Source organism: Ananas comosus, linkage group 19 (assembly GCF_001540865.1).
Source record: "Ananas comosus cultivar F153 linkage group 19, ASM154086v1, whole genome shotgun sequence".
In the NCBI taxonomy this organism is placed as follows: domain Eukaryota; kingdom Viridiplantae; phylum Streptophyta; class Magnoliopsida; order Poales; family Bromeliaceae; genus Ananas; species Ananas comosus.
The window spans coordinates 10,040,002-10,064,403 of record NC_033639.1 but is presented as its reverse complement, the minus strand read 5'-3'; the positions used below and the strand labels follow the sequence as shown (position 1 = coordinate 10,064,403).

Sequence of the window (24,402 nt, the reverse complement as noted above, 5' to 3'; positions counted from 1 at the left end):
TTTTGTGTTTGGTTGAAGGTTGGAGTTAGTCTAGAATAGTGAAAAAAAGTGTTTGGTTGGAGTAGGTGGGATAAGAAGATAATGATTGATAAAGAAGAAAAATGTGAGGGCTCGGGATGCCTGCGGGGTTAAAGTTGGGAGGGGGAGTGGGGTTAGTAAACCCCACTAACCCGGTTTGGGGTGGGGTTTACTAACCCCACCCCTTAAGAGTGGTGTTTGGGTATAAATTGGGGGTTAAGGGGTTATTCCACCCCTTAACTCCCAACCAAACGGTGGTACGAGTTCAAGACCCGTTGGTATAGCAGCCAAACCTATTGGTGTAGCACACTTTGCCTAACTCTTACATTTTCTGCTAGTATTTATCTCTAATACTAATTATAATGATCTGACCTGCTAGCAATAATAACTCGTTGGGTCCAAACCGGTACAAAATATGAACTTAAACCCAGTTTATTATTATTAATGTGTGAGATCTCTTATATTCCAATTAGAATTATTTTTTTATTCAACATGGAACTATTATGGTGTTACAAATGTCATGTTAAATAACGTGTGATTATTATTATTCTTTAAAAGTTTAAGTTATTGTAACGATGTTTTCAATATCTATATCAACATTTTGTAGATTGGTTTAAGTAGAGGCCTTCATCTATCATCTCTCCTACTTATGCAAGTTGTTAAAGTTAGTATCTAAACATTATGTGTAGTTGTAGTGCTTGTGAAAATATTTAGTCAAATTTGGTTAAAATTGAGCTTGTAAAATTCAAACTACATCTAAATTGACCTAACATTTTCATATTTCACCTGTCACGAGGCTATAACTTGAACCAATTTGAACTAAAAATTTAAAATTTGAAATATAAATTGAGTCAGAATTGGATCAGATCAAAGTGGGTCATGATTAATTGCTGCTTTGGATTTGGTTGAGACACAATATTTGTTTGTAGCCTAATCTTTACTGTTGATGAGGATAAGAAAAAGTGAGTTTCATCAAAGGCCATGGCACATTCCTTTGTAACTTTTCTAACTTTTCTTTGCTTTATTATTTGAAGTGGAGAGAGAGAGAGAGAGAGAGAGAGAGAGAGAGAGAGAGAGAGAAGGCAAAGAGAACTTGTGATACTTCTAACTCACAAGATGCATAATAGTAAATATTAATCCCCAAAAAGAATAAAAGAGTGAAGATCCACTCATCTACATGCTACTTTGGAATAATCCCTAATTTCTTTTAAATTATTTGATATTTCTCAATTTTGAGCTATTTTTATTTTGTTTATTTTAGAATTTTATCAAATTTTCATAATAACTATTTTTAGCTGAGTGGACAATGAATTTACCGGTACTTAACAAACTAATAGCTAGTATAATTGTTGAATTTAACAAAATTCTCACTTTAACCAGCTCCGATAGTTAAAAGTAAAATTTAAAAATATTGATATATATATATATATATATATAGTTGGACTGGGCTACTATTAGTAGCAAAATTCTATTATTGCTACCAGTTTTTTAGCCTTTGGATCAACTCTTTTCATTATTTCTAACCATTAGATTAAATACTATAACCCAGTGGGGACCACTCAACACTAGGGGGACCATTCAACTCTAATTGACTAATATCATCCCGACCCTACAATTTTTCATCCAAGAGTTAAAAACTTGATAGTAAAAAAAGTATTTTACTATTAATAGTATTCCAGACTAATTATNATATATATAGTCAGGAGTGTATAACAAAAATGGACTGTAATTGAAAGGGTATTAAATTATGAAATTTTAACCAAGAAAAGAAAAGAAAAAGAAAAAGAAAAAGAAAAGGTGAGGTGCATCACATGATAAATGAGGGAACTTTTTCTTTTTTCCTTTTTTTCCTTAATTTTTTTTTTTTTAAAACCAAGCAAAGATGCTTATAATTTAATTAATGGGCCAATCTAGTCAATGGGGTGACACATTTGTTTGTTTATGACCTTTTTAGGTATATTGCTTGGTGTCATACCATCTATGGTTTCAAAAAAAGTCCATGCCTTTTTTTTTTTCTTCTTTTTTTCTTTTTTTTTACCTTTGAATTATGGTCAGTCCCTTTATGCTTCCCCACCCATAAAAGTTTGGAAAGGTTGATCACACTTCAAAAGTAACTTAAAATTGCTTCTCAAAGAAGCATTCTAAGGTGGTACCAAGAAGCTGAAAGAAACTTCACAGGTCCTACCAAATTTTAGATTTCGATTTAGAAAATTAGATCTATTGCTTGTAATAAGATTCAAAGTAATATAAAGGATTCGGACGCACTACAGTAGATTTACCAGAAATCTAAATATGATATAACTGTCGCATCTAACAGTCTCTCATCAAATAATACAGAAGAGTCTAAAACTGGACAATACATATTTATTAATGAGTAATAATCTTATTCTAGTATTACAAAACTCATTTAACTCCTACTTCATTACTCTAGATGTTGAATGTAAACCTGCTTCATTATTAATGCGAATTTATAGGGAAAATTTATGTATTTATGTTAATTTCCAAAGATCAGTTTCTTAGTTTTGTTACTTTTGTACACTTGTACTAATGCATAATTAACTAGGATTTCAGTTTCTTTCACTCCAGAATAAACAAAACTACTCAAACATTTCTCAACAATCTCACACACTGTAAACAAAAATTACATTACTCTCCAAATGTTCTTGAATCGGAACCATCCTTTCGATGAACTCCGATGGGTGATCCAAATCCGTCGAATCATCGACGACGACGAGGTCGAAGTCGGCGAAGATCAACCTATCTCAATCTTCGAAGTTCCGAAGCCTCTACTTGGCAACAAGCCCGACGCCTACGTTCCTCAGCTCGTCGCGATCGGCCCGTACCACCATTGCCGAGAAGAATTGCGGGACATGGAGAGGTACAAAATCTCCGCGGCACGCAGAATCCAAGCCCAACTCCCTAGCACGAGTTTTCGACAAATTGTGACCATCTTCGGCAAGCTCGAGCTTCGGATTCGGGCTCACTATCACAGGTAACATATATTGTGGCTTCTTCATCTTGGAGTTCCAGTTCCTACAGATATCATTTGGACCCAATTACGCGGTTGCGATCGGGTCACGACTCGAGGATCCAATGGGCCTGATACTCTAATCGACTCATGCGTGACCAGACCCCGAGAGAGTCCATTGGGCTAGAGTAGGTGATGCAAGCCTAAGCAGCGTTGAGAGGGAAAAGACAAAAGGACGAAAAGAGAGACACGAAGAACACAACTCTTCGACATGGAGAAACATGTTATCAATCAATTCTAAAAACTAATTCTATTAACGGAAAGATACGTTTGTATAGAGTCGATATTCGAATCGTATTACGACAGAAGATAATAAATCATAATATATATATATATATATATATATATATATATATATATATATATATATATATATATTAGTCTAAAATGATAGAAATAATTAAAAAAAAATCGGACTCAAAATAGAAAATATAGAAAACTTCACAAAAATAATTTAAAAATACAAATTCGAAGGCTGAAACAAGTGAATCTGGGTCCCAAGCTCAGGTAGGATGGTTTTGCGAGTCAACATTTAGATCTCAGAAAGTGTATTCTGAATTGGAATATCACGCTGAAAATAGAAATCCGAGCGAAAAGTTGCGGAACTCAATAAAATTTTTGGTCCAGCTTAGTTGAGTTGCGCTTTTCCATGAACTCTAAAGCAAATTGGCCGCATCAGTTGGCCCACCAGAGAGTTCTAGCTGACCTGATTAGGAATTAGTTTTGGGCCAGGTCCAAAGAATGGATACGGGCTAAAAGTGGTCCGAGATGAACCAAGTACGGCCCAAATTACTAGATGAACGTGGTTTACCAAGTCAGCTGTGGACCCGCCAATCGCATCTATGCTCAAGCATTCTTTTTGAGGCAGTGGGCGGTCCGCTGATGATGTGGTGGACCAGCCCAGACAATGATATATAACACTTGTGCTCCAGCCCAAAAAGTTTATAATGGGCTTATTGGGCTTCTTGAGGTGGCCCAGGCTTTTTTAAAAAAAATTAAAAGTAAATAATAATAAAAAAAAAAAGAGTAAAAATACAAAATTTTAAATTTATAGGATCTCTCTTTTTTACCAAAAGAAACCCACTTTTTTAAACTTATAAGATAATGGTAGCTTTCAACTCCATATATAGTATATTATTTTTGAAATTGTGCATTGATCAATCATTTAAAGTTCCAAATTGTGAAGTAATGTGGCAATTTCAATTTCACCATTCACAGGTACCTCAATCTCAACGGCGAAACCCTCGCGTGGATGATGGCAATCGACGCGTCGTTCCTTCTCGAATTCCTTCAAATCTACACCACAACTGAGCATGGCAAAACTATGCACAGGATTCCCTCTAGGATGATCCACTTAGTGGACACCGCGCGCCGAACATCGGCACACAACATGATTCTTTGTGACATAGTGATGCAGGAGAATCAGATTCCTCTCTTTCTACTCCAAAAGATAATGGAAATCCAATGCCCACAACCCGAACCTGCCGTAGAATTTCTATCGTCGATGTTGGTCGGATTCTCAAGGGAAATTTCGCCATTCAAGAAGATTGCGCACCCTTCATGCGTCGATACCTCACAATACGCACACTTGTTAGAGTTCCTCTATTGTAACATTGTACCGAAGCACGAAGAACCTTATGAAACCACACCGAAGGATGATCACGACGAAAATGAAGTGCAAAGATTTATTCGTAGCATCAAACGGCTTACGATCGCGGTAACAAGCTACGTGTTCGACCGAATTCGAGCACTTTTATCGGTGATCATCAAATTCGTAGTGAAAATTCCGTTGAGAGTTCTCGCAAACGTTCCACCACTCTCAATCATAAAAATCCCTATTGAGGAAACTCTCTTTTGCCAAATGGATCAAACCCCCAAAATAAGCAATGTAAGTGTGACACCGCTACTCGAAGAGATCGCGATCCCTTCGGTGGCCGAACTAGCCTACGCAGGTATAAAGCTATCTCCTACTAAAGGTGATCTCTCGACAATTGAGTTCAATGTAGATAAAGCTACACTTCATTTACCCGTGATTAGTCTCGACGTGAACACCGACATCGTGTTACGTAACTTGGTTTCATACGAAGCATCGATAGGGTCAAGGCCCCTGTTCTTTGCGCGATACATTGAACTAATGAACGGAATTATAGACACAGAAGAGGATGTGAAACTCTTGAGGGAGAAAGGGATCATAATGAACCATTTGAAGAGCGACAAAGCGGTTGCGGAGCTATGGAACGGGATGACGAGATCGATAAGGCTAACGAGGGTCGCGAGATTGGATAAGCTTGTGGAGGATGTGAATGAGTATTATCATAGCAGGTGGAAAGTAAAGATGAGGAATTTTATGAGGAGAAATGTGAAGTGTGGTTCTACATGGGATTGTGCTGCGTTGTTAGTAGTTGTTTTGTTCTTGTTTGGTGTAGGTTTGCAAGCGTTTTGTTTGGCTCATGGGTGCATTAGAGTGTCTCCTGAGAGAAAGGTAAGGGCATGAATTAATATATTGTTGTGTATGCATGATTCCAAAATATATATATAGTTAATTAATGATAATGCATGCAGTAACCATTTTATTAAGCTGGGGAATGAAATTAAGATGGAGATTAATAATAATGTAGCTAAAGCTGATCTTACCAACTTAGGCATTGGTTCTTATGGGTTTGATTTGTTCCTTGTATTGTTTTATTTGTGCCGTGTTTCTCCCTTATGTTATTTTCTTTTTTTTTATACTTTTCTCGTGAAAATTCTCTTTTGATTTTTCTGTCTCTTTATTTTCTCTTTCATCAATATTACTTTTATATATTATTAATATTTCGACACACAAAATAGAAGTCTTTTTATCATAATCCAAAAATGTCATGAAGCGGTCAATACCTTGTTAGGTTAATAAACATTAATTCTAGCAGACCAAATTAGAGTCCTTGCTTTAAATTTACTAAAATATTATCTTTTAACACTATTTATGCATTGCACCTATTAATACTCAGCAATTTAAATTTGTGAGAGGTGAGATTTAACATAACATGTTAATAAGATTTACACCGCACAACTAGCTATATGAAACAACATTTTTGGCGGAGAGGAGCTGAGGGTAGGAGAGATCTTTCAACTATTGCTGCCACCTCGTGGGTCATTTGGCTTGAGCGGAACCGAAGGATCTTCGTACATTCCAAACACTCATTAGAGACCTTGCATGCTGAAATTAGATCTCTTTCGCATCTCTGGATTCGCTGTCATTCTCTTGCATGCTGAAGAGTCATTTTTTTTCCTCTTGAGGCCTTGGTTGCCTCATTCTGTAGCCGAGTTCATTTTCGTAATGAATGGAACGGTAGCATGTTATTTTTTCTCAAAAAAAAAAAATTTCTCTTGTCGTGTCCTTCTGTATCAAAACTAGGACTGCAAAATTGATTTAACTTTTAATCTTTATCTAACTACTTAGTAATTAATTACTATATAGGCACCTCCACATGTGGTGTGGGAGCCGAGGAATTGAGTACATCGCGCCGAGGAAAAGAAGAGATCCAGAGTAGTAGTAGTAGTAGTAGTAGTAGTAGTAGTAGTAGTAGGTATTAATGCCACACCTTTCCTCACGGAGGTGACATTTTGTGCAATTTTTGAAGGAGAATCGTCAGAAACCTGCCATCACACCCACGAGGTGGATGTCTACGTTATGGCCCCCACCTCTTCTCTTCCCCAACCGCAATCTCCACTCTTTTTCTCTCTCCTCCCTTTTTTTCTTTTTTTCCCTTAAAAAAATATATCTATATATTTTTTTACTTTTTTATCGAATAAAAATATAGGAACTAAATTTTATATTTGTGACCTCGTGTATCAAAAATCAAATTCTTATAAGTAGGTATCGTGACTTTTTAGATAATTTTTATTCTAAAAAAAATGTGTCATATTGAATATAGAAAAATACTATTTATATATCTTTATATACCTGTATATAAATATAATTTTATATTATATTTATTTGAAAATTCAGAATAGAGTATTGAAAAAATTAATAAGCCTAATAGAATAATAGCGTCCGTTGGAAAAGTTGAATGTAAGTCTTACACTTAATCTTTACGAGTACAGATAGCATTACTCTAGAATATATATGTATATGTATTCTATAAGTTTTATTTTATGATAACTATTGGTGTAGTATTGGTCGAAAATTAAGTTATTAATCTCAACCGGTATGTTTATAAAAAAAAAATTTGATATTTTTGACTTTTTTGATATTTAATATATTAATAATATATATGTATATATATTAATTACAAGTAGTGATTTAGGATAGAAATTTGCTTAATAGCAAATTCCAAAAACAAATATTTAATTTTATTTTGTCGAATAAGATAATTGAGGGTTTGATAAAAAACAATAGCACAAATTTATTTTAAAATATATTATTATACTGAGTTAACTGTTACAAAGAATATCTTCCCCCCTCCCCCCCTCTCTCTCTCTCTCTCTCTCTCTCTCTCTCTCTCTCTCTCTCCTTTTCTCTCCTTTACTCTCTCTTCTCCTCCACCTATCAATCAGTCAAATTCTATACATACCCACTACCCTTTCCTTTCCTTTTCCCCCTCTCATACATTACTTTTCTTGGTTGCTTGTCTCCCTCTAGCTCCCTCCTTCAGTATGATCTCTTCTTCAATACTTATCTGTACCCAACACTTGGTTTTATTCATATAATAATCTTGTTTCTAGCTTGATCAATTCACTATATATGTGTTCTTGGTAAGTTTTTCTCTTCCTAGCTACCTAGCTACCAAGCTCTATATAACCCATTCCTCTCCTTGAAGCTCAAACCTTGGGATCCATATATATACATATCCTTTTTTAGCATGTAGAAGTGTTTGTTTGCATGGGTGTTGGAGATCTCATTCCCTAATAGCTTCTTTTATCATCACCATCATCAATCTATTGCACCTACCAAGTCTTTCTTTATTGTGGGTCTCTCTCTCTCTCTCTCTATACATATCTTTATTCCATATATTTCTCCTTAGCACTACCCTTTGCTTCCTCACACCAAGAAAGGCTCCCCTTGTTGATCTCATTAAAACCATCTGGTTTGGGGATTTTGTGTGTGTGTGTGGAATTTTAGGAGATATTTCCATTTTGGAACTAAAAGGCTATGATGGGTCACGGTTGATATGTAGTTGTGAGGCTCTCTTTGGACCTGTTTTTAAGAATTTTTTCCTCACTCCTCTCTGAGTTCTCAAGAAGGCATGGATTTCAAGTAAGTCCCATGAAAAGATCTTTCTTTCTTTTCAACAAAATTTTGTCCTTTAAAAAAGCACTTAAATTTGTCATGATTATTCCTAATAAGGAACATCCAGTTGTTATTTTATACAAATTAAATACTCTCTCTCTCTCTCTCTCTCTCTCTCTCTCTCTCTCGGGTTTTGCTAGATTCCTACAAGGTTCACCATTAGATTACCATACATCTAATTACAAGCCAAATAAAAGAAGGATCAAATCCCTTCCCTCTCTCCTATATTGCTTTTATATAACAGGCAAGTTCTCTTTGATCACCTCATGCAAAACTCCTCATTAGCTTACATGTACACAGCTCCCCCATGTGCCTTAACTCCTCATTTAATTAGACGATGTTCAGTTCCTCTCTTTTCCCCTACTACAGAATCACCTACACATAATCAATTTTGATAGCTAATAAAAAATGCTTATCAAGCTAGCCAAAAGCAATTTAATCACTCCTTTATATCTCAATAACTTGCTCACAATATTTATCATCATCTTTAATTTTTATATATATATATATATATATATATATATATATATATATATATATAATCATTTAATATAATTTCTCGGTCATTCCCCTAGTTCAAACTCCAGCTATACCACAATCATCACACAATTATATATATATATATATATATATATAGGTAGTAGAAAATTAAGTAAATCTTTGCATAAGCTTATTATATACTGCAGGTCAGGTCAGGTCAGGTCAGGTCAGGATAAATTCTAGTTTAAGTTGTAATTTAATTTTCTAACAATTAATGAATGAATGAATGAATTAACCAAATGCGCGGCAATGCAATGCGTATGCATGCAGCATGTCGTCGGGGGGCGTGGCGGCGAGCCCGAACTCGGACAGCTCGGGAGCGTCGGCGGCGGTGCGGCCGAGCCGATACGAGTCGCAGAAGCGGCGGGACTGGAACACGTTCGGGCAGTACCTGCGGAACCACCGGCCGCCGCTGGCGCTGTCGCGGTGCAGCGGGGCGCACGTGCTGGAGTTCCTCCGGTACCTGGACCAGTTCGGCAAGACCAAGGTGCACGCCGCGCCCTGCCCCTTCTACGGCCACCCCTGCCCGCCGGCCCCCTGCCCCTGCCCCCTCCGCCAGGCCTGGGGCAGCCTCGACGCCCTCGTCGGCCGCCTCCGCGCCGCCTTCGAGGAGAACGGCGGCCACCCCGACGCCAACCCCTTCGGCGCCCGCGCCGTCCGCCTCTACCTCCGCGAGGTCCCAAATCACCTACACACTACACACTCTTCACTACTTCTCAGCATGCATGCGACAAAACCGCCGATTACTCTAAAAGCTTAAGCTGCAGNCGCGCCCTGCCCCTTCTACGGCCACCCCTGCCCGCCGGCCCCCTGCCCCTGCCCCCTCCGCCAGGCCTGGGGCAGCCTCGACGCCCTCGTCGGCCGCCTCCGCGCCGCCTTCGAGGAGCACGGCGGCCGCCCCGACGCCAACCCCTTCGCCGCCCGCGCCGTCCGCCTCTTCCTCCACGACGTCCGCGACCACCAGGTCCCAAATCACCTACACACTACACACTCTTCACTACTTCTCAGCATGCATGCGACAAAACCGCCGATTACTCTAAAAGCTTAAGCTGCAGACTCTGACCGACTTACGGTGCAGAGTAATTAATTAATGTCATGCATGCATGCTCATTACAAGTAATAAGTCTTACTTATAAGAAGTTTGTGAAACTACTCCATGTGCGTACAAACTTTTGCGCAGAGGATTTAATGATCTCACCACCGTTCATTAGCAGCAGAATGTATTTGCTTTCTATGCACTTTGCAGAGGAATGATCTCAGTGCTTAGCAGCAGAATGTATTTGTTTTTTATATGCTTGGCAGAGGAATGATCTCAGTGCTTACTAGCAGCAGAATGTATTTGCTTTCTATGCGCTTTACATGTGATTTTCCTGCAGGTGTTATCCAATGATAGAGAATGGTCGAGACTGTTAACTTCGTAGGATTCGAAGCTTAAGCTATTAGAGAGTGATATTTAACGCTTTTAAATCCAACAGGTCCGCGATTGCCAAGCCAAGGCCCGTGGGATCGCCTACGTGAAGAAGAAGCGGAAGCGGCCCAACAACAACAGCAGCAGTAGCAGCAGCAGCAACCGGGGGCCGTCGCCCCCGCAGCTCGCCGACGGCACACCGCAGTCGGCGGCCCCCCCTCACGGGGAGCCGGAGGGGGCAATGCATTACTTTCATGGCCATGTTATGATGCCACTCGACGACGGTCTCCCCGTCGATGGTCGTGATCAGGAGGCGGCGATGGAGTCGCATGCAGCGGCAGCCGCAGCCGGGGGTTTGATACCACTATCGGTGTTTAACTAGGCCTAGAGTTTCCTATATATGTGTGTGTTTGAATGATTTTTAGGGGTAAATTATTGAGCTCTAATTAGTGTAGGGTTAATATTTACATATATATTATATATATATAATGGACTCATTTTGTTTCAGCTAGTCCTATTGAATGAATGAGTTGTTGTGAATGCTAATATAGACTTGGATGCTGAATAGTCATCTATTTTGTTGGTGATCATGATGATTCAAGCCATGGGTTTGTCCTTGTTTGTGGGGTTTTTTTTTATTCTTTTTCAATTTTCTTTTGTTTGAGTTGTGTGGTTTGTTGTGATGGTTAGGGAATGTATCATAGTATGGATGGAATTGGAAATGATGATTTTGTTGGAAATGATGATTTTGTCTTCTTGGGTTTTCATCAACAGGAGCTTAGGAACTAATTTTCTCAAAAAAAAAAGGAGCTTAGGAACTCGAAATGTATTTGGGAAATTGTGGGAGGGATTGTTATAAATATATGCTTAACATGCAATGTCTATATTAATTAATGTCTATATATTTATCATCTAAGTGGAATTGATGATATCTATTTTCTAATATTATGTATCCCTTAAATTTTATTAATTAAATGATCATCTATGGAACTTTGAAAACTCAACCTTCTCTTAGTGCTCTTTCTTGTAAATTTCTCACTTTGGCATTAATATAATTTTATTATATTCATATCTAATGATTTCATCCTATAGTTTCAAAAATATACCTCATTAATTCTAAATAACTTGGTGTTCATCCTTTTGTAATATTTTGAACAGATTTAAGTTTGATTTTATTTGTATGTTATTCTTCATTTGCTAAACAATATCAAAATAAACTAGTATACACTAAAGTAAAAGCTATATAGCTAACATGTTAATTTTCATCTATATATCTCATTATTATATGTCTCCTAAAATGGAGAATATACTCTTTTCTGGAGAAAATTTATAGAATATGTTAACTAGTTGAAGTTAATAAGCATTGCACTAATTATTCAGATGTAAAATTTTGATCATTAAATATTTCCAAAATTTTTCTCCTGTTTTTATTTTTATTTCCCTGTAGGTCTTGACCCTCATTGTATACCTCATTAAACTTGTTGCTAGTCAACAGTCAATAGTACTATATCCTGTGCATGAGTGTCTACAAAGCTATACTGTTTAAAGGGTCATGAGGAGACAATACATGTACAACAGGTCAGAGACATGACATGAGGTATAGTGAATGTGAAAGTGCCATGCCATAGGGATACAGTATAGTATGAGATATACTAACTGTACATTTATAATATAGATGAATATTTTACATCTAGTTTTTAAAAGATCAAAATTTTTGTATTTGTCTGATCAATTCTATTTTTTAATGCTAAAAATTAAAAAAGAGTTTTAAAATTCTAGAATCATGTTTAAAAGTTCAAGATTTATGCAATTACCTTATTAAATCTATATTTTTTTTCAATATTAAAAGTCCAAAAAAATTTAAAACCCTATAATCAGGAAGGTGTAATATTTATAAGATTCCCTGTAATAGAGTGAACAAGTAATAGTTGATGCTTCCTTTTGAGTGATGGAACAACCATGGAAGTTTGTGTTTTCTTGTTCTTCTAATGATCAGGACACTCTATATGCATATCATTGATACCCAAAGGTAAATAGTTTCCAGTAGCTCAATGCCATATATAAATATATATATTAGTTATTACATAAGATTAAGTCGATGCCATACATCTTTGTGCTACTTCATTTTAGTTATTTGAGCCTATAAATATTTTGTACTTTAAATAGTATATTTTTGTTGCATAAAACAGGTAGTTTTAATTAAGAGGGTGGAATAATGGTATATAAATGACTAGGGCTACTTATACCAACAAAATCATGTTTTTGAGATTAATTACAGCATAATCTTCTACGTGTATATTGGATTATAGCATATTGAATTTAGCACAATCTTTAACATATATGGTTTTTTGCTACTTAATCCACAAAATGTCTTCATGTTTTTTTATATTCTACTTCTAGCTGTTAATAAGACGTAAAATTTAATAATAGAATAAAAAAGGAGTTCCATTATCACAAATAAACAATCACCACCTAATTATTGAAATAATATAAAAAAATAGGAAATTTAATCAGGAGCTAAAGCAAGCGGTTTTTAATGTTTACTTGCAACATGCATTATGTATTTGCATCATATATATAATAAATGCTTATTATATTGTAGTTAATTTTTGTAGCTGTATATTTGCTTACATCCACATGAAATATTTGTAACTAAAAATAGTTGTAATAAATTAATATTAAAATTCGATCAGCTTAGTTTCGTGAGAGTTACTAATAAAATGATTAGGCGTTAATCATATTTCCATCTTTAATTAGGAGCTAGTGAAGGTACTAAAAGCACTATATATATAACTTTACAAATAATAGGAAAAGGGTTATATGTAAATACATAGGTAGGTAGTTCAACTTTACTCTTTTGTCCCGACCCTTTAGTACATATATAATAGGGGAACATCGTAGGTAAATTTTTTTTTTCTTTTTTTTTTTTTGAGAATGGGTAGCATGCTATCTGTTTCATTTATTGAAGATATGAATTAGGCTACAGGGGTGAGGCAACCAAGGCCTCGGAAAAAGCATGGAATTGAAAAAAAAAAAAAAATCATAGGAGGTCTTTCCAAAAGTCAATCAACTGCTTGAGGCTTCGCATCGCTAATACAGGATTGATCTGTATGTGGCGAAAGATCAAGTTGTTCCTGGCCTTCGAATGGTCCACCAGCATGCCGCCAAATCAGTTAGTCCATCCCTCTTACTTTGTCCACCAGACTTTCCTTCCTACCTATTCTAGACAACACCTACATCGTCACCTAGCTCCCCTGCCTGAACGTCCTCTAGTCCCAAGACCATAATAAACTTAATAAAGACGCATTGGGTGAACAGATGATCCACCGACTCCTCATGCACCCTGCAAAACATGCAGCCCTTATCTCCTGTCTATTCTTTCTTACTGAGATTATCCGCTGTAAGTGTTATTTTCTTAAGAACTAGCCAGCACAATACTTTGATTTTAAGTGGTATTCGGAGCCTCCAAATCGAGGTACCACGTCCGTCTCTCGTATCCCCGTCATTCATCATTCGATAGGCCGATTTGACTAAGAATTTACCTTTGGTGCCCCATCTCCACCCTATCCTATCCTCCCATGTGCCCTATTTGAAAGCTGGTAACTCTCTCTTTGAGCTCTGAAAGGGTGGGGCTCAGCCCCGGCGGAACAGAGGACTCTTCGCTCAAGTTCTGTCCCAATTCCAACCGTCACTTCCGTAGCAATCCCTAACCCGGATTGGTTTGCAATCCAACATCGCATACACATCCAGAAAAGACGCTTGCAGTGTGGTATCCCCACACCATCTGTCCAGCCAGAAGTCGACTGATCTCCCATTACCCAGAACATAATTGGCCCCCATTTGAAAATATTGTTGGTGGATAACACCCCTTTCCACCAGAATGATAACGGTCTGAAACCTCTGCCCTCCCGCAGGGGCCTTCGTCTGTGACAATATAAGGCGTGGATAATCTTGGTCCACTGGAGTTGAGGTGCTGTGATAAATCTCCACCACCATTTAACAAGAAGCGCCCTATTCATGACCACCACCAGATTGCCTAAACCACATCGTAGGTATATTCGTGGAAAAATTATTTATGTGTCACACAAGCTTTATATATCCTTAACCAATTAAGTAATCACTCTTTTTATGTTAATCAATGCCTAATCTTTGGTCAATTTATTGTAAACTAGTATCGATGTGATTCCTTAAACTCCAAGCTCAGGCACTCAGTACTACATTACTTAATTAATCATCTGATGTTTCTATGTTTAGCAACTTTAATAAGAAAATAACTAGGTTAATTAATACGTAGGTTTTTGTATATTATAAAACTATACATGGGGGTGTTTCATATGCTCAATTGAGGAAACACATGACCAATTCATGCAATGGGGTCAAACTGTTGACTGAAGTGTGAAAAATTATGTGGGCACAAAAATACAGTGGTCCATGTTCTTCCTAAGTGTACCATATTTAGTGCTCTAAAATGGTGGAGATCATGGAGTACATCCCAAATTTCCAATGGTTGGTGGGATTATTTCCATCTTCAGTGGAGGTTCCTCAAAGATAGGGGAAGGACCACCATGCAAAATATATGGTTGTTGTTTCGTAGGGATTGAGCTTTTTCTAAATGTACTTTTGAGCTGTTTGAAGAAACATTAACTTCTTTTTTTAAGATTACTCTAATAATTTTCACCACAAGATAAAAGAAACTAGAAAAAGAACGCTTAATTATGTGGCTAGTAAGAGTGAACACCCCACCCCCACCAAAGAAAGAAAAAAAGACTAAGGCACTAGTTAATAATTGATCTTTACAAAATTGTGCTAATTAACCAGTGATTTATCTATTTAGAGTTAAAAAAAGTTAATATTTAGCTTAATTGCCATATTAAAAATCTGACTCGTCAACTGATTATGTATTATACATAATATTAAATGGCACCGGAAAAAAGAGAAAAAAATGTAAAAGACATCTTTAGGATGATCAAAGTTTAATATCATATATTAGATTAGATTAGATTCAAAGTTTTAATGTAGAAAGCTAAGATCTTAGCTTCCAAAAGCAAGCACAAATCCTTTTGTTTTATTTAAAATCTCAACCAAATTATATTAATTTAACAAGCCCTTTTCATCACATAAAATCCCCGATTTTTTGCCGATTAGTTGACGAGGAATTCACACGGCACATTGTTTCATTTCCACCACCACCACCACACACACACACACACACACACATACACACAATAAAATAAAAAAAAACGAAAAAAACAAATTAAGGGTGGGAGAGAATCCATAGTTTACCAAAACAGCACTGGTGTAATAAATGAGCGAAATCTGAAAAGACCCATGATTTCATTTCCTATAATAGAAAGGCCCCCCACCTCTAATAAGTTAATCAAAAAAGGACAAAAGGATCAGAAAGTAAAAATATTAAAGAAAGGAGTGTGCGAGAATTTTTATTGGGGGGTCACATCATGGCCCTTTTGCCAACAAGTGAGAGAAAACAAGCAGATCAACAGATGAGATCAGAAGATCTCTCCCCCACTTTTTCTTTTTTTGGGTAAAAATTCATAGGCACACCCTTAGCTATAGCTGAAATTGAAAAACCCCCCCTCAACTTTCAGTGCTCTTTTTTATTATATCTCTTAACTCTTTTTTTTTTTTTTTCCTGAAATTATATAATTAGAAAAAGAGTTAAAAAAAATTATACCTTCTAATCACTATAAATCCAGATCTCTGCAAATATAGTGAACTATAAATATATCCCTATCAAATTTAACTTTTATATATTGTTCCGGTAAAAATTTTAATTTTTGTGAATATGTATTTTTAGTTTGTATGAAATAATTTTTTTGTCTTTATAAATATGTCATTTAAAAAATTTTAATTGTTAATTAAAAAAAATAAAAATGTCAATTCATCTCATTAACTAATCAGAATTATGTAGTTAACCTAGGTTAACTAAAATTTTCTAACGAATTCTAACGATAGAAACATATTTAAAAATATACAGAACTTCTGAGGAACAATATATAAAAGTTAAATTTTTAAAAAATATATTTATTATTCACTATATTTATAGGGACTTATATATAATTAATCCTATAAAATAAGTAGCCTTAACAAACAGATAAACTAAATAAATTTTAACATTTTTTTTTGATAAAATAATCAAAATAATTTAATTGTAAAAAATATATATATATATATCAAAAGTTATGGTTTTGTCTCAAAATATGCTATAGGTGAGGGGGGTCTCTCCACATTCCTTTTTTTTTCACTTTATTATTATTAAAAGAAAAGGTAATTATTAATTAACTGAGGTGTTGATTTGACGTTGATTTGATGGGTCGTGGGTGGGAGGGGGAGCCGTGCGTCCGCCACGTGTCGCCTGGGCCGCGGCTGTCGCCTGCGCCGTGGACAAAGGCCTTCACCCCACCACTGGAGTTGTTAGGAACCGCCCCCGGAGTTGGGGGAAATTGCGGCTGTGCCATCGGGTTTCGACCTTTTGGCGCGCGGCGCTTCGTAACGGCCGACAGTAACGGCTCGGTCGGGCGCCGCCGCCGCCGTCGTAACGGCGCGCGCCCGAACCCCGTTACGGCGTTGGAGTGGAATTCCCGCTCACCGTTCTGGTTTAGTGTGGGACCCACTTTAATGGACGGTGGAGATCGAAGGGGAAAAAAAAAAGAAAAAAAGAAGAAGAACTCGGGGCTCGAGCCGTAGAATACAAATGCAACGCAACGAGTGGGCGTGGGGTGTGGTGGGGTCGTACGGAATCTGATGACGTGGCGCGGAAAACGACAAAAGTGGCGGGAGATGGGGCACCATCGCTTTCGAAGGAAAAATCGCCTCGCGTAGGGCCACGTGTCCCTTTCTTCACGCGCCCCGTATTTTCCGGATCTCGTCCCTCTTTCCCGGGTCCGGGTTTGCCTCTCCCCCCCTTTCGACCCGTTAAGAGTTTTTCACTTAAAATTTTCTTGAATTTTCTCCTCTCATACGATATTAATTTGTGATACAATTGCACATAGAAACACTGATATGCACAACTAATTAGCTTTTATATACTCTTTTTTTTTCTGATAAAAATTTCATGCAGTGTAACTTCAACTTTACATTAAAAAAGAGAAAAATTATTGGATTATTTCATCTACGTAAAAGTCCGAAGAGAATGATTTAGTCCCTAGATTGAATGAATTTTAAGAGACGGGCTCTATATTTCGTGTACTTCACGGGATTGAGCTTTTATTATTCCCCCAATAGGCTTTTCCCACCTAATAAAGTACATCTAATTAGATTTGTACACGCACCTAAATTTATCACTTGTTCCTGTCATGCATTAAAGCCCCAAGGAAAGAAATTATGAAGTGTGCCACAAAGTCTGATCTATGACCCATACAAATTTGACGCATTGTGGCCATATTATTCAGTGGCTTCAATCACTTGTGATGTTGATGTTTTGGTTCATGAGGCCTCTAAATCATTGAGAGGAGCTTCATGTGATGATGAGGGAAAAGCTTGTGAAGTGGAATAGACGTAAAAGTGATATTAAGTTCAAATTAAAGTTTTTCATTTTTGGTGTTCAAAAGTTTCTTTATTAGAGTTTTGTGTAGTAAAAGTTTTAACTTTTTTATTTGCTCGATGCTCCAGCAGCTTTTTTTTTTTTTTTTTTTGGAAGAATTGAGAGTGATCAAGTAGAAAAGTTATTAAAGAAATCAAACTGGACGAGCACAAAACCAATCAAGCTTACACACTTTTGAGAAATTATTGTTAATTGCATTGGACGTATTTATGCATCCGTACGTTACATAATACACCTAATTAGTTGTCGAGAATTGACATATGAGACGTCATATAGAACAACAGATGTACCTATATAACTTTTTTGAGAGAGAAAAACAACATGCTATTTGTTTCGTTTATTTTTTAAAAAATAAATTTTATTAAAAATATAAAGTAATTAGATTTAAAAGTTGAGTCCTCAAATACCAGCAATCAAAATCTTTACTCTTTGCGCTACGTACTATCGATACAATAGCAATAACCTTTTGTTGAGAAGAGAAACATGAGCCAATGGGAATATTGTATCTTATCCTCTCTTTTTGAGTGAAATGGGAAGGAAAGGTTGGGAGGTGAGATTCTTTGCTACAAGTCTATATCATCTAGGCCACAAGTTAAAATCAAATTTCACAAACATCATATAAATTTAAAAGTAGCTTGAAATGGAGATGAGAGGATAAGATTCACCACTCAATTGTATATCTAATGCTGCACTTTAGATGGACAGGGATATTCTAATAAAAAATGGAATGAAAAGAAGAGACAACACTTATCCATCCTCTCTATTCACCATTTCTGCTAACAAAAGAAAAGAAAACCAACTTTAATATAAAAATAATGAAGCATCATAGTACTTTACCTAGCATTAGGCACAACAAAGCCACTTAAATAGATGCGAAATTTTGACAAATTTAAATAACATTAGTAAAAAAAAAATTGATCACTTCAAGAACGAAGCGAAGCGAAGCAAAACAAAGCTCATAATTTAGAATCCAACTACATATTACAAATAATTGCAATGGCAACTAGAATAAGTTTAAGTGATATATGATTGGTTATCGAATTTTGTAAATTATAACACATGAATTTGTAGATGTTGTAGAGTAGATCTTGAGAAAGTAGTATCATTAGATTTTCTTCAATCAAGTTTGTAAACTTGCCATGTAGGGGTGATGTAATGTAATTTGTGTAGTAAAATAATGTTGCCTATCATTAATAAATTTGTCCTTTATCATTAATAAATTTGTCCTTTATCCTTAATAACAAGCACAAGTGCTTAAGGATTTACTAGTATGAAATGTGGAGTGGCTCCACTCACAGTGCATGAGGCTTCTTCTACTTTTTTTTTTTTTTTTTTTTTTTTTTTTTCTATTCATTTAGTTAAAGAAATGAAAAAAAAAATTGATAGGTTGAAAGCTTTGTCAAATTGCAAGAGCTTTGGTGGTTTCTGGATTACCTAATTATTTTAAACAGTGTCCATCATTATCAAATAGGAAAATATAATTTTTTTACAAAAAAATTTGAAGCCTATGATTAAAGGGACCTACATATAAATTAATTAATTAACAAATGCAAGAATCTTAGCATGTTACCCTTAGTGTAAATATGATAATTAGAGCACCTATTTGTCCCCAAAATGGAGGACTCAGAAAGAGGGCAAACATGTCTGAAAACATACAAGCATGACTTAGTCATAAAATATAAACAAAGTCGCTGGTTATTAACAAGGCCACATCATTACATCTAATAGGGGGGAAAAAAAATCAAAGAAAAGGACAAGGTTTGATAGGTGAGATAAGTAAATTAATGTAGTCAATATTTAATGGAGCAGGATTTGAAGTTGGGCCATGCTCTAAAAAGCTATGTAGTTGAGAAAAGAGAAAACACTAGTTGAACAACTTGATGTTGATTGTTAATTCAATATTATTCTGACATTATCAATAGCCACACAATATATCCACTTGTATGCATGGATCCACATAAATAATATGCCTTAAACTTGAAGATACAGTGATTTTCAGGTGGCTTGATTGCTTGTAAAATTGACTCGTTGATTGAACTAATGATTCTGAAATAATAAGGTAAATGATATGAGTAAAGTTTTACTAAAATGCAATTTGCAACTGATAAAGTTTAAATTCATGGTCTCGATAAAGTAAGTATTTAGCTAAACAATGAATACCATTAGTTATAAGAGTACTCCAACTGTAGACTCTCAACATTTTCATTCCCCTTCACAAAATTCTCAAATAATCCAACAAAAGTAAAAGTAAATTTCAATATGCATAAACATTATCTGTATAGGATAAAAGAAGATTTATTTGACCATTTGCAGACGATAATGTGATGGTTAGAGTTGGGGAACAACCACTTGAATGAAGTTATGGAAACAGAGAGAGAATAACACAGTCACTAATACATGTAATACCCAGCCCATATATGAAACAAGCCCACTAATACACTAAGTCAAGCCTACTACAGCACTGATACACTAGGTCAAGCCCTTAAGCCCACAATAGCAGTGCCACCTCAGTTCATGTACAAGTGCTTACATAGCTTTATCACAAGATGTTGGTAAGGTACTTCAAAATTGGGCAGGGAATAGATGAGGACAATCATACTAGTATTACTAATTTGGTTTCAATTTTTTTTAACACGCGAACAAAACGTATACATGGCTTGCATGAGAAAGAGTCACAGAAGAATTCTAGTATAATAAGCATTTTGGCTTAAAACTTGCTTAAGCACAAACAACTACACTACATTTCATCAGTTAAGATTTCATCAAGCATCATGGAATCAGTAGCCACTTCCCCACACGATTAAATGAGTTATCAACTGCAGAGTTCAAATCTAATCAAGCATTTAGGATACCGATAAATGATTCCGGGAGAATACCACTCATTTGTGTTTTTTTGGCTTTTGATTAAACTGTGAAAACATAAAAAATGTGTAGAAACAAACTGTAACTAACTCCCCAACAGTAAATATTCAGAGGCAAAAAGAGAGAAAAAAGCATAATCAGTTTGCCCAATGTAAGATTAGTTAGACAACAAGTGGAAAAGTTGACAAAACAGAAAAGAAAGAAAGAAAAGGAACTAGTCACTCCACTTTTTTAGAATTGCCAACATCAGAACCCGTTAATGGGGTGAAAATTGGAGAATATTTATAGTCGTGAAAAATCATAAGCATGACAAAAATGTTTGCAGCAAAGAACAGCAGGCTCGCTAACCAAAGTTGTATGAAGACATTCTTTCCCTTGAATTCAAGCAGGTAAGCCCACATTAGCCAATGAATTTGAGATCCCATCCACACTAAGATGCATATCAAACCTCTAGATTTGAGTCTCATACTGATCCAAGGGAGAATCAGCGGCAAAAGGCAAAAGAACCACACAAAGTACTGAGCGGTAATAACCTGAAGAGAAAACATAAACAGTTATCAGATTACACAAACAAAACTCTATATAGGTTTGTTAGCGATTTGAATAAGATAATATATTTACTAGGATTTTATCATAAAATAGTTAGGTAGCTTGTAAATTCCCGAAGGATTGCAATTTAGCCTCTAATCTTTCACTCAGGTTATTCAGGGAATTTACCAGATTTCTCGCCATAGCATTCCTGGTTTATTAGCTGTTTAAAGTGTTTATGTTCATTAGTCAAATAAACTGCTCCATAAAGATGTTTGCCAGGGATGAACTTGCAATAATTTGAAGGAGAAATCTATTTAAGTAAAAGATTAGAAACCAAGTTGTAATTCATTGAAAGTTCAGAGACTGCTCCATACATTTTATCAAAACTGATCAGTGGTCTCACAAAGGGAACAGTGGTGTTAAGAAGAAATGATTTATTTATCAGCAGGGCAAATGAAAGATTTGGTTCATATACTAACCTTGTTGAAAGCAACAAAGGCGACTGTCTGCAAAAAAAGGCAAAATGGAAGGTCTAGTCCGAAGCGCCAGATGAGGGCAAACTGCACCATCAGCTGTGGTAGGAAAGATATAAGCTTCTCTAAAGTTGAGAAACCCAGCTGGTGATTCAGATAGATGTAATAGAAATATATAGAGAAGTTGTGCCTCGGATCAGTTCGTGTGAGATGATACAGCAGCGCTTCATTTAAAAAATCCCAACCATAGAGATGGAAGAAAAGCGCAGTCCAAAAGAAGAACACAGCTCCAGAGAACAACCCAAATAGTATTGTGTGTCTTGTTATAATGCTTCGGAGGAAACACCATGTAGCCATCCAGCATGATGAAGGTTTTACAGCTATTTTGGTGGAACTTTTGTACAATGAGTTTTGTTGAGAACTCCACTGAACAAGAACAGTCCTCCCAGAAGGATCAATGTTCAGTTTACTTAGAACCAGGACAAAAGGGAGTGAATATATGATTGGGTATACTCGGAAATGAACAATAAGTCCATACCAAAATGCTGCCTGGAACACCTTACCTGTAGAAAAGAAGACCAACAGAATGGTTAAATATCGAGCTATAAAAACAACTTCAAAATGTAAATATATTGTGGAAATGCTAATCACTTTTTTGAAATTCAACATCATTTCTGAGCAAACTATGACTAGCTCAAACTATGGCTAGTGATACCAAGGTTTGTTTGGCCAGGCTGAAACTTTCCTTGGTAGCTTTCCTACTTCACCAAGTTTAAAAGCTTCAAACTGAAGCTTCTTTAGGTCCCAAAAGCTCATTTTGACAGCCTGCTCTAGCAAAATGCCCATGGCTTTTTCTGTTTGCGAAAAGTCTCGTTTATGCTTTCAAGTAGAGAAGTTACTTCAGAAGTTGGGCCACAAAGGTATTAATGTTTAACTTCACTTTTACTCAATTAACATCCACCACAAGCAAGACAGTAATCCTGGGTACGAAATAGTGACGAAACCAACCACACATCAAGTAATACATTCTAAAATCACTGGTAATTACTCTAGGATAAATAAGCAGTTATGCAATGCATTGCCACTATGCATAGAATGGCGAAAGTTTTCAGTCAGAAAACACAACTGTGATACTCTTCAGCATGATAAGACAGTAGAAAAATTAACCGTATATGAGGAAATATTCAATAAACCAGAGCACTAAGAAAGTAAATACGGCACATACAGAAGGAAAAAAGAACTTACACCATTCATAAGACAAATGATAATCCAGAGGATGATGGCGCAAACAATGGGCTCACAGTTTCCTCTAGTACCAATGGTGAAAGTGAAGGGATTGAAAAGCCAAACTGCCACAGACCAGAGGCGAAGTTCCTTAGGCACGCCGCGTAACTTCAGAATAGTGTCAATGAAGAATCCCACCAGAAGATCTGCATGAAAATATAAGTTAGAAATAAATCATATCCAACCATCATTTCCAAAATCCAGCTAAGAAACCATGATTTGGTCATTAGTTCCCACAAATTAGCAAATACTGCAGCATTTTCATCTTGATCCAGCATTTCCACCACAATCAAAATGGATAAGTAAAAATGTATGGTGATCCCCTCAACTCTAGGCAACTTTAAACTAGATCCCTCCACTGTTTTTTTCTTTTGGTTGAAGCCCTAAACTTTTGACTCTTTTGAAATCAAGTCATTTTCATTAAATCAAATTGGATTTGACAAAGTTTAACAGTGATTGGATTAAATTTGAACTATTCTAAGTACTTTTTTATCTGACGAAACTACAGATTTCATTGAGAGTCATTAATTTTAACAAATTCCCAATTCAATCTAGAAAATAACACAAACTAAATTGACACTGTCAAATTTCACCACTCAAACTACTTCTCAATCAAAACAAAATTGGATTCATTATCAATTAGCAATAAATAGCTAATAAAACCATTAATTTTAACCAAATTCTCAATTCAACCGACTCCAATAACAGAAATTAAAGCAAAAAACACTTCATTTTAGGGTCCATTTCACAATCCCCATCAATATCCATACAATTTTATCAAACAGAAAAGAGAGAGAATTTTTTTAAAGAAAACAACTTTCCCCTGCACTGGCGATTGAGAAGAGGAGCTTCCCCCACGCCAAGGATCGTCGAATTTTTAATGCAACTAAACAAAATTACTGAAATCACAACAATAAACATTGATTTCAGGATCCTATTTCAAAATAGCCAATAGTTCAGGGTTCCCCATACAATTTTACCGTAAAAAGAAAAATCGCATCTTTTTTCCATACCAGCGATCGAGAAGAGGAGCTTCCCCCAGGATCGATGGAGAGTGGAGTTGGGGACGAGGACGAAGGCGAGGAGGGGGGAGTAGCGATAGGTGGAGCGCTCGAAGGGGGACCTCCCCGCGGCGACCATGGCGGCGGCGTCGGAGAAGACGATGTAGTCCACGTCAGTGTACCGCACCTCCATGTGCGCGTCCTGCCACTCGCCGTAGACCACCAGGGCGAGCCTCAGGATCGCCGAGATCACCATCATACGGCGGAGATCGATCCGGCCCATCGCTCCTCCGCGACCCCGGTCTTCGTGCTGCGTTTGCGACGAACCCTAGCTCCCGACTCTCTCTCTCTCTCTCTCTCTCTCTCTCTCTCTGTGCTGTGTGCGTGTGTGCGCGAGAGCTTCGAGTGCGAGAGATCGAAGTGCGAA

The 24,402-nt window shown here is 36.5% G+C and overlaps 3 protein-coding genes across 6 annotated transcripts; 2 read left to right on the top strand and 1 right to left on the bottom strand.

Annotated features, from left to right (window-relative positions):
* LOC109724812 (putative UPF0481 protein At3g02645) lies at nucleotides 2,676–5,540 on the top strand. Its single transcript, XM_020253738.1, has 2 exons — nucleotides 2,676–3,010; nucleotides 4,265–5,540. Exons 1-2 carry the CDS (start codon nucleotides 2,676–2,678, stop codon nucleotides 5,538–5,540), a joined length of 1,611 nt encoding a protein of 536 aa, XP_020109327.1.
* On the top strand, nucleotides 7,593–10,868 carry LOC109724749 (protein G1-like1). Of its 4 annotated transcripts, none has more exons than XM_020253680.1 (3): nucleotides 7,593–7,780; nucleotides 9,126–9,531; nucleotides 10,331–10,868. In XM_020253680.1, exons 1-3 carry the CDS (start codon nucleotides 7,770–7,772, stop codon nucleotides 10,643–10,645), a joined length of 732 nt encoding a protein of 243 aa, XP_020109269.1. In that variant the 5' UTR covers nucleotides 7,593–7,769; the 3' UTR covers nucleotides 10,646–10,868. The 4 variants fall into 4 exon arrangements, with proteins under 4 accessions (XP_020109269.1, XP_020109268.1, XP_020109270.1 ...); XM_020253679.1 differs by having other exon boundaries at nucleotides 7,593–8,282; XM_020253681.1 differs by having other exon boundaries at nucleotides 7,601–7,679.
* On the bottom strand, nucleotides 20,767–24,380 carry LOC109724745 (GPI mannosyltransferase 1). Its single transcript, XM_020253671.1, has 4 exons — nucleotides 23,988–24,380; nucleotides 22,938–23,120; nucleotides 21,697–22,253; nucleotides 20,767–21,219 (listed from the first exon to the last, which is right to left on the bottom strand). Exons 1-4 carry the CDS (start codon nucleotides 24,256–24,258, stop codon nucleotides 20,905–20,907), a joined length of 1,326 nt encoding a protein of 441 aa, XP_020109260.1. The 5' UTR covers nucleotides 24,259–24,380; the 3' UTR covers nucleotides 20,767–20,904.

What these genes read in the sequence shown, in the direction of transcription:
- LOC109724749 (XM_020253680.1), top strand. An exon ending in TCCGCCTCTACCTCCGCGAG is followed by an intron (nt 9,532 to 10,330) that starts GTCCCAAATCAC and finishes TAAATCCAACAG; the next exon opens with GTCCGCGATTGCCAAGCCAA.
- LOC109724745 (XM_020253671.1), bottom strand. Translation starts at nt 24,258, where the DNA reads ATGGGCCGGATCGATCTCCGCCGTATGATGGTGATCTCGGCGATCCTG. An exon ending in GCTCCTCTTCTCGATCGCTG is followed by an intron (nt 23,121 to 23,987) that starts GTATGGAAAAAA and finishes ATTTTCATGCAG; the next exon opens with ATCTTCTGGTGGGATTCTTC. An exon ending in CCTTTGTTGCTTTCAACAAG is followed by an intron (nt 21,220 to 21,696) that starts GTTAGTATATGA and finishes TTTTCTCTTCAG; the next exon opens with GTTATTACCGCTCAGTACTT.
- LOC109724812 (XM_020253738.1), top strand. Translation starts at nt 2,676, where the DNA reads ATGTTCTTGAATCGGAACCATCCTTTCGATGAACTCCGATGGGTGATC. An exon ending in ATTCGGGCTCACTATCACAG is followed by an intron (nt 3,011 to 4,264) that starts GTAACATATATT and finishes CACCATTCACAG; the next exon opens with GTACCTCAATCTCAACGGCG.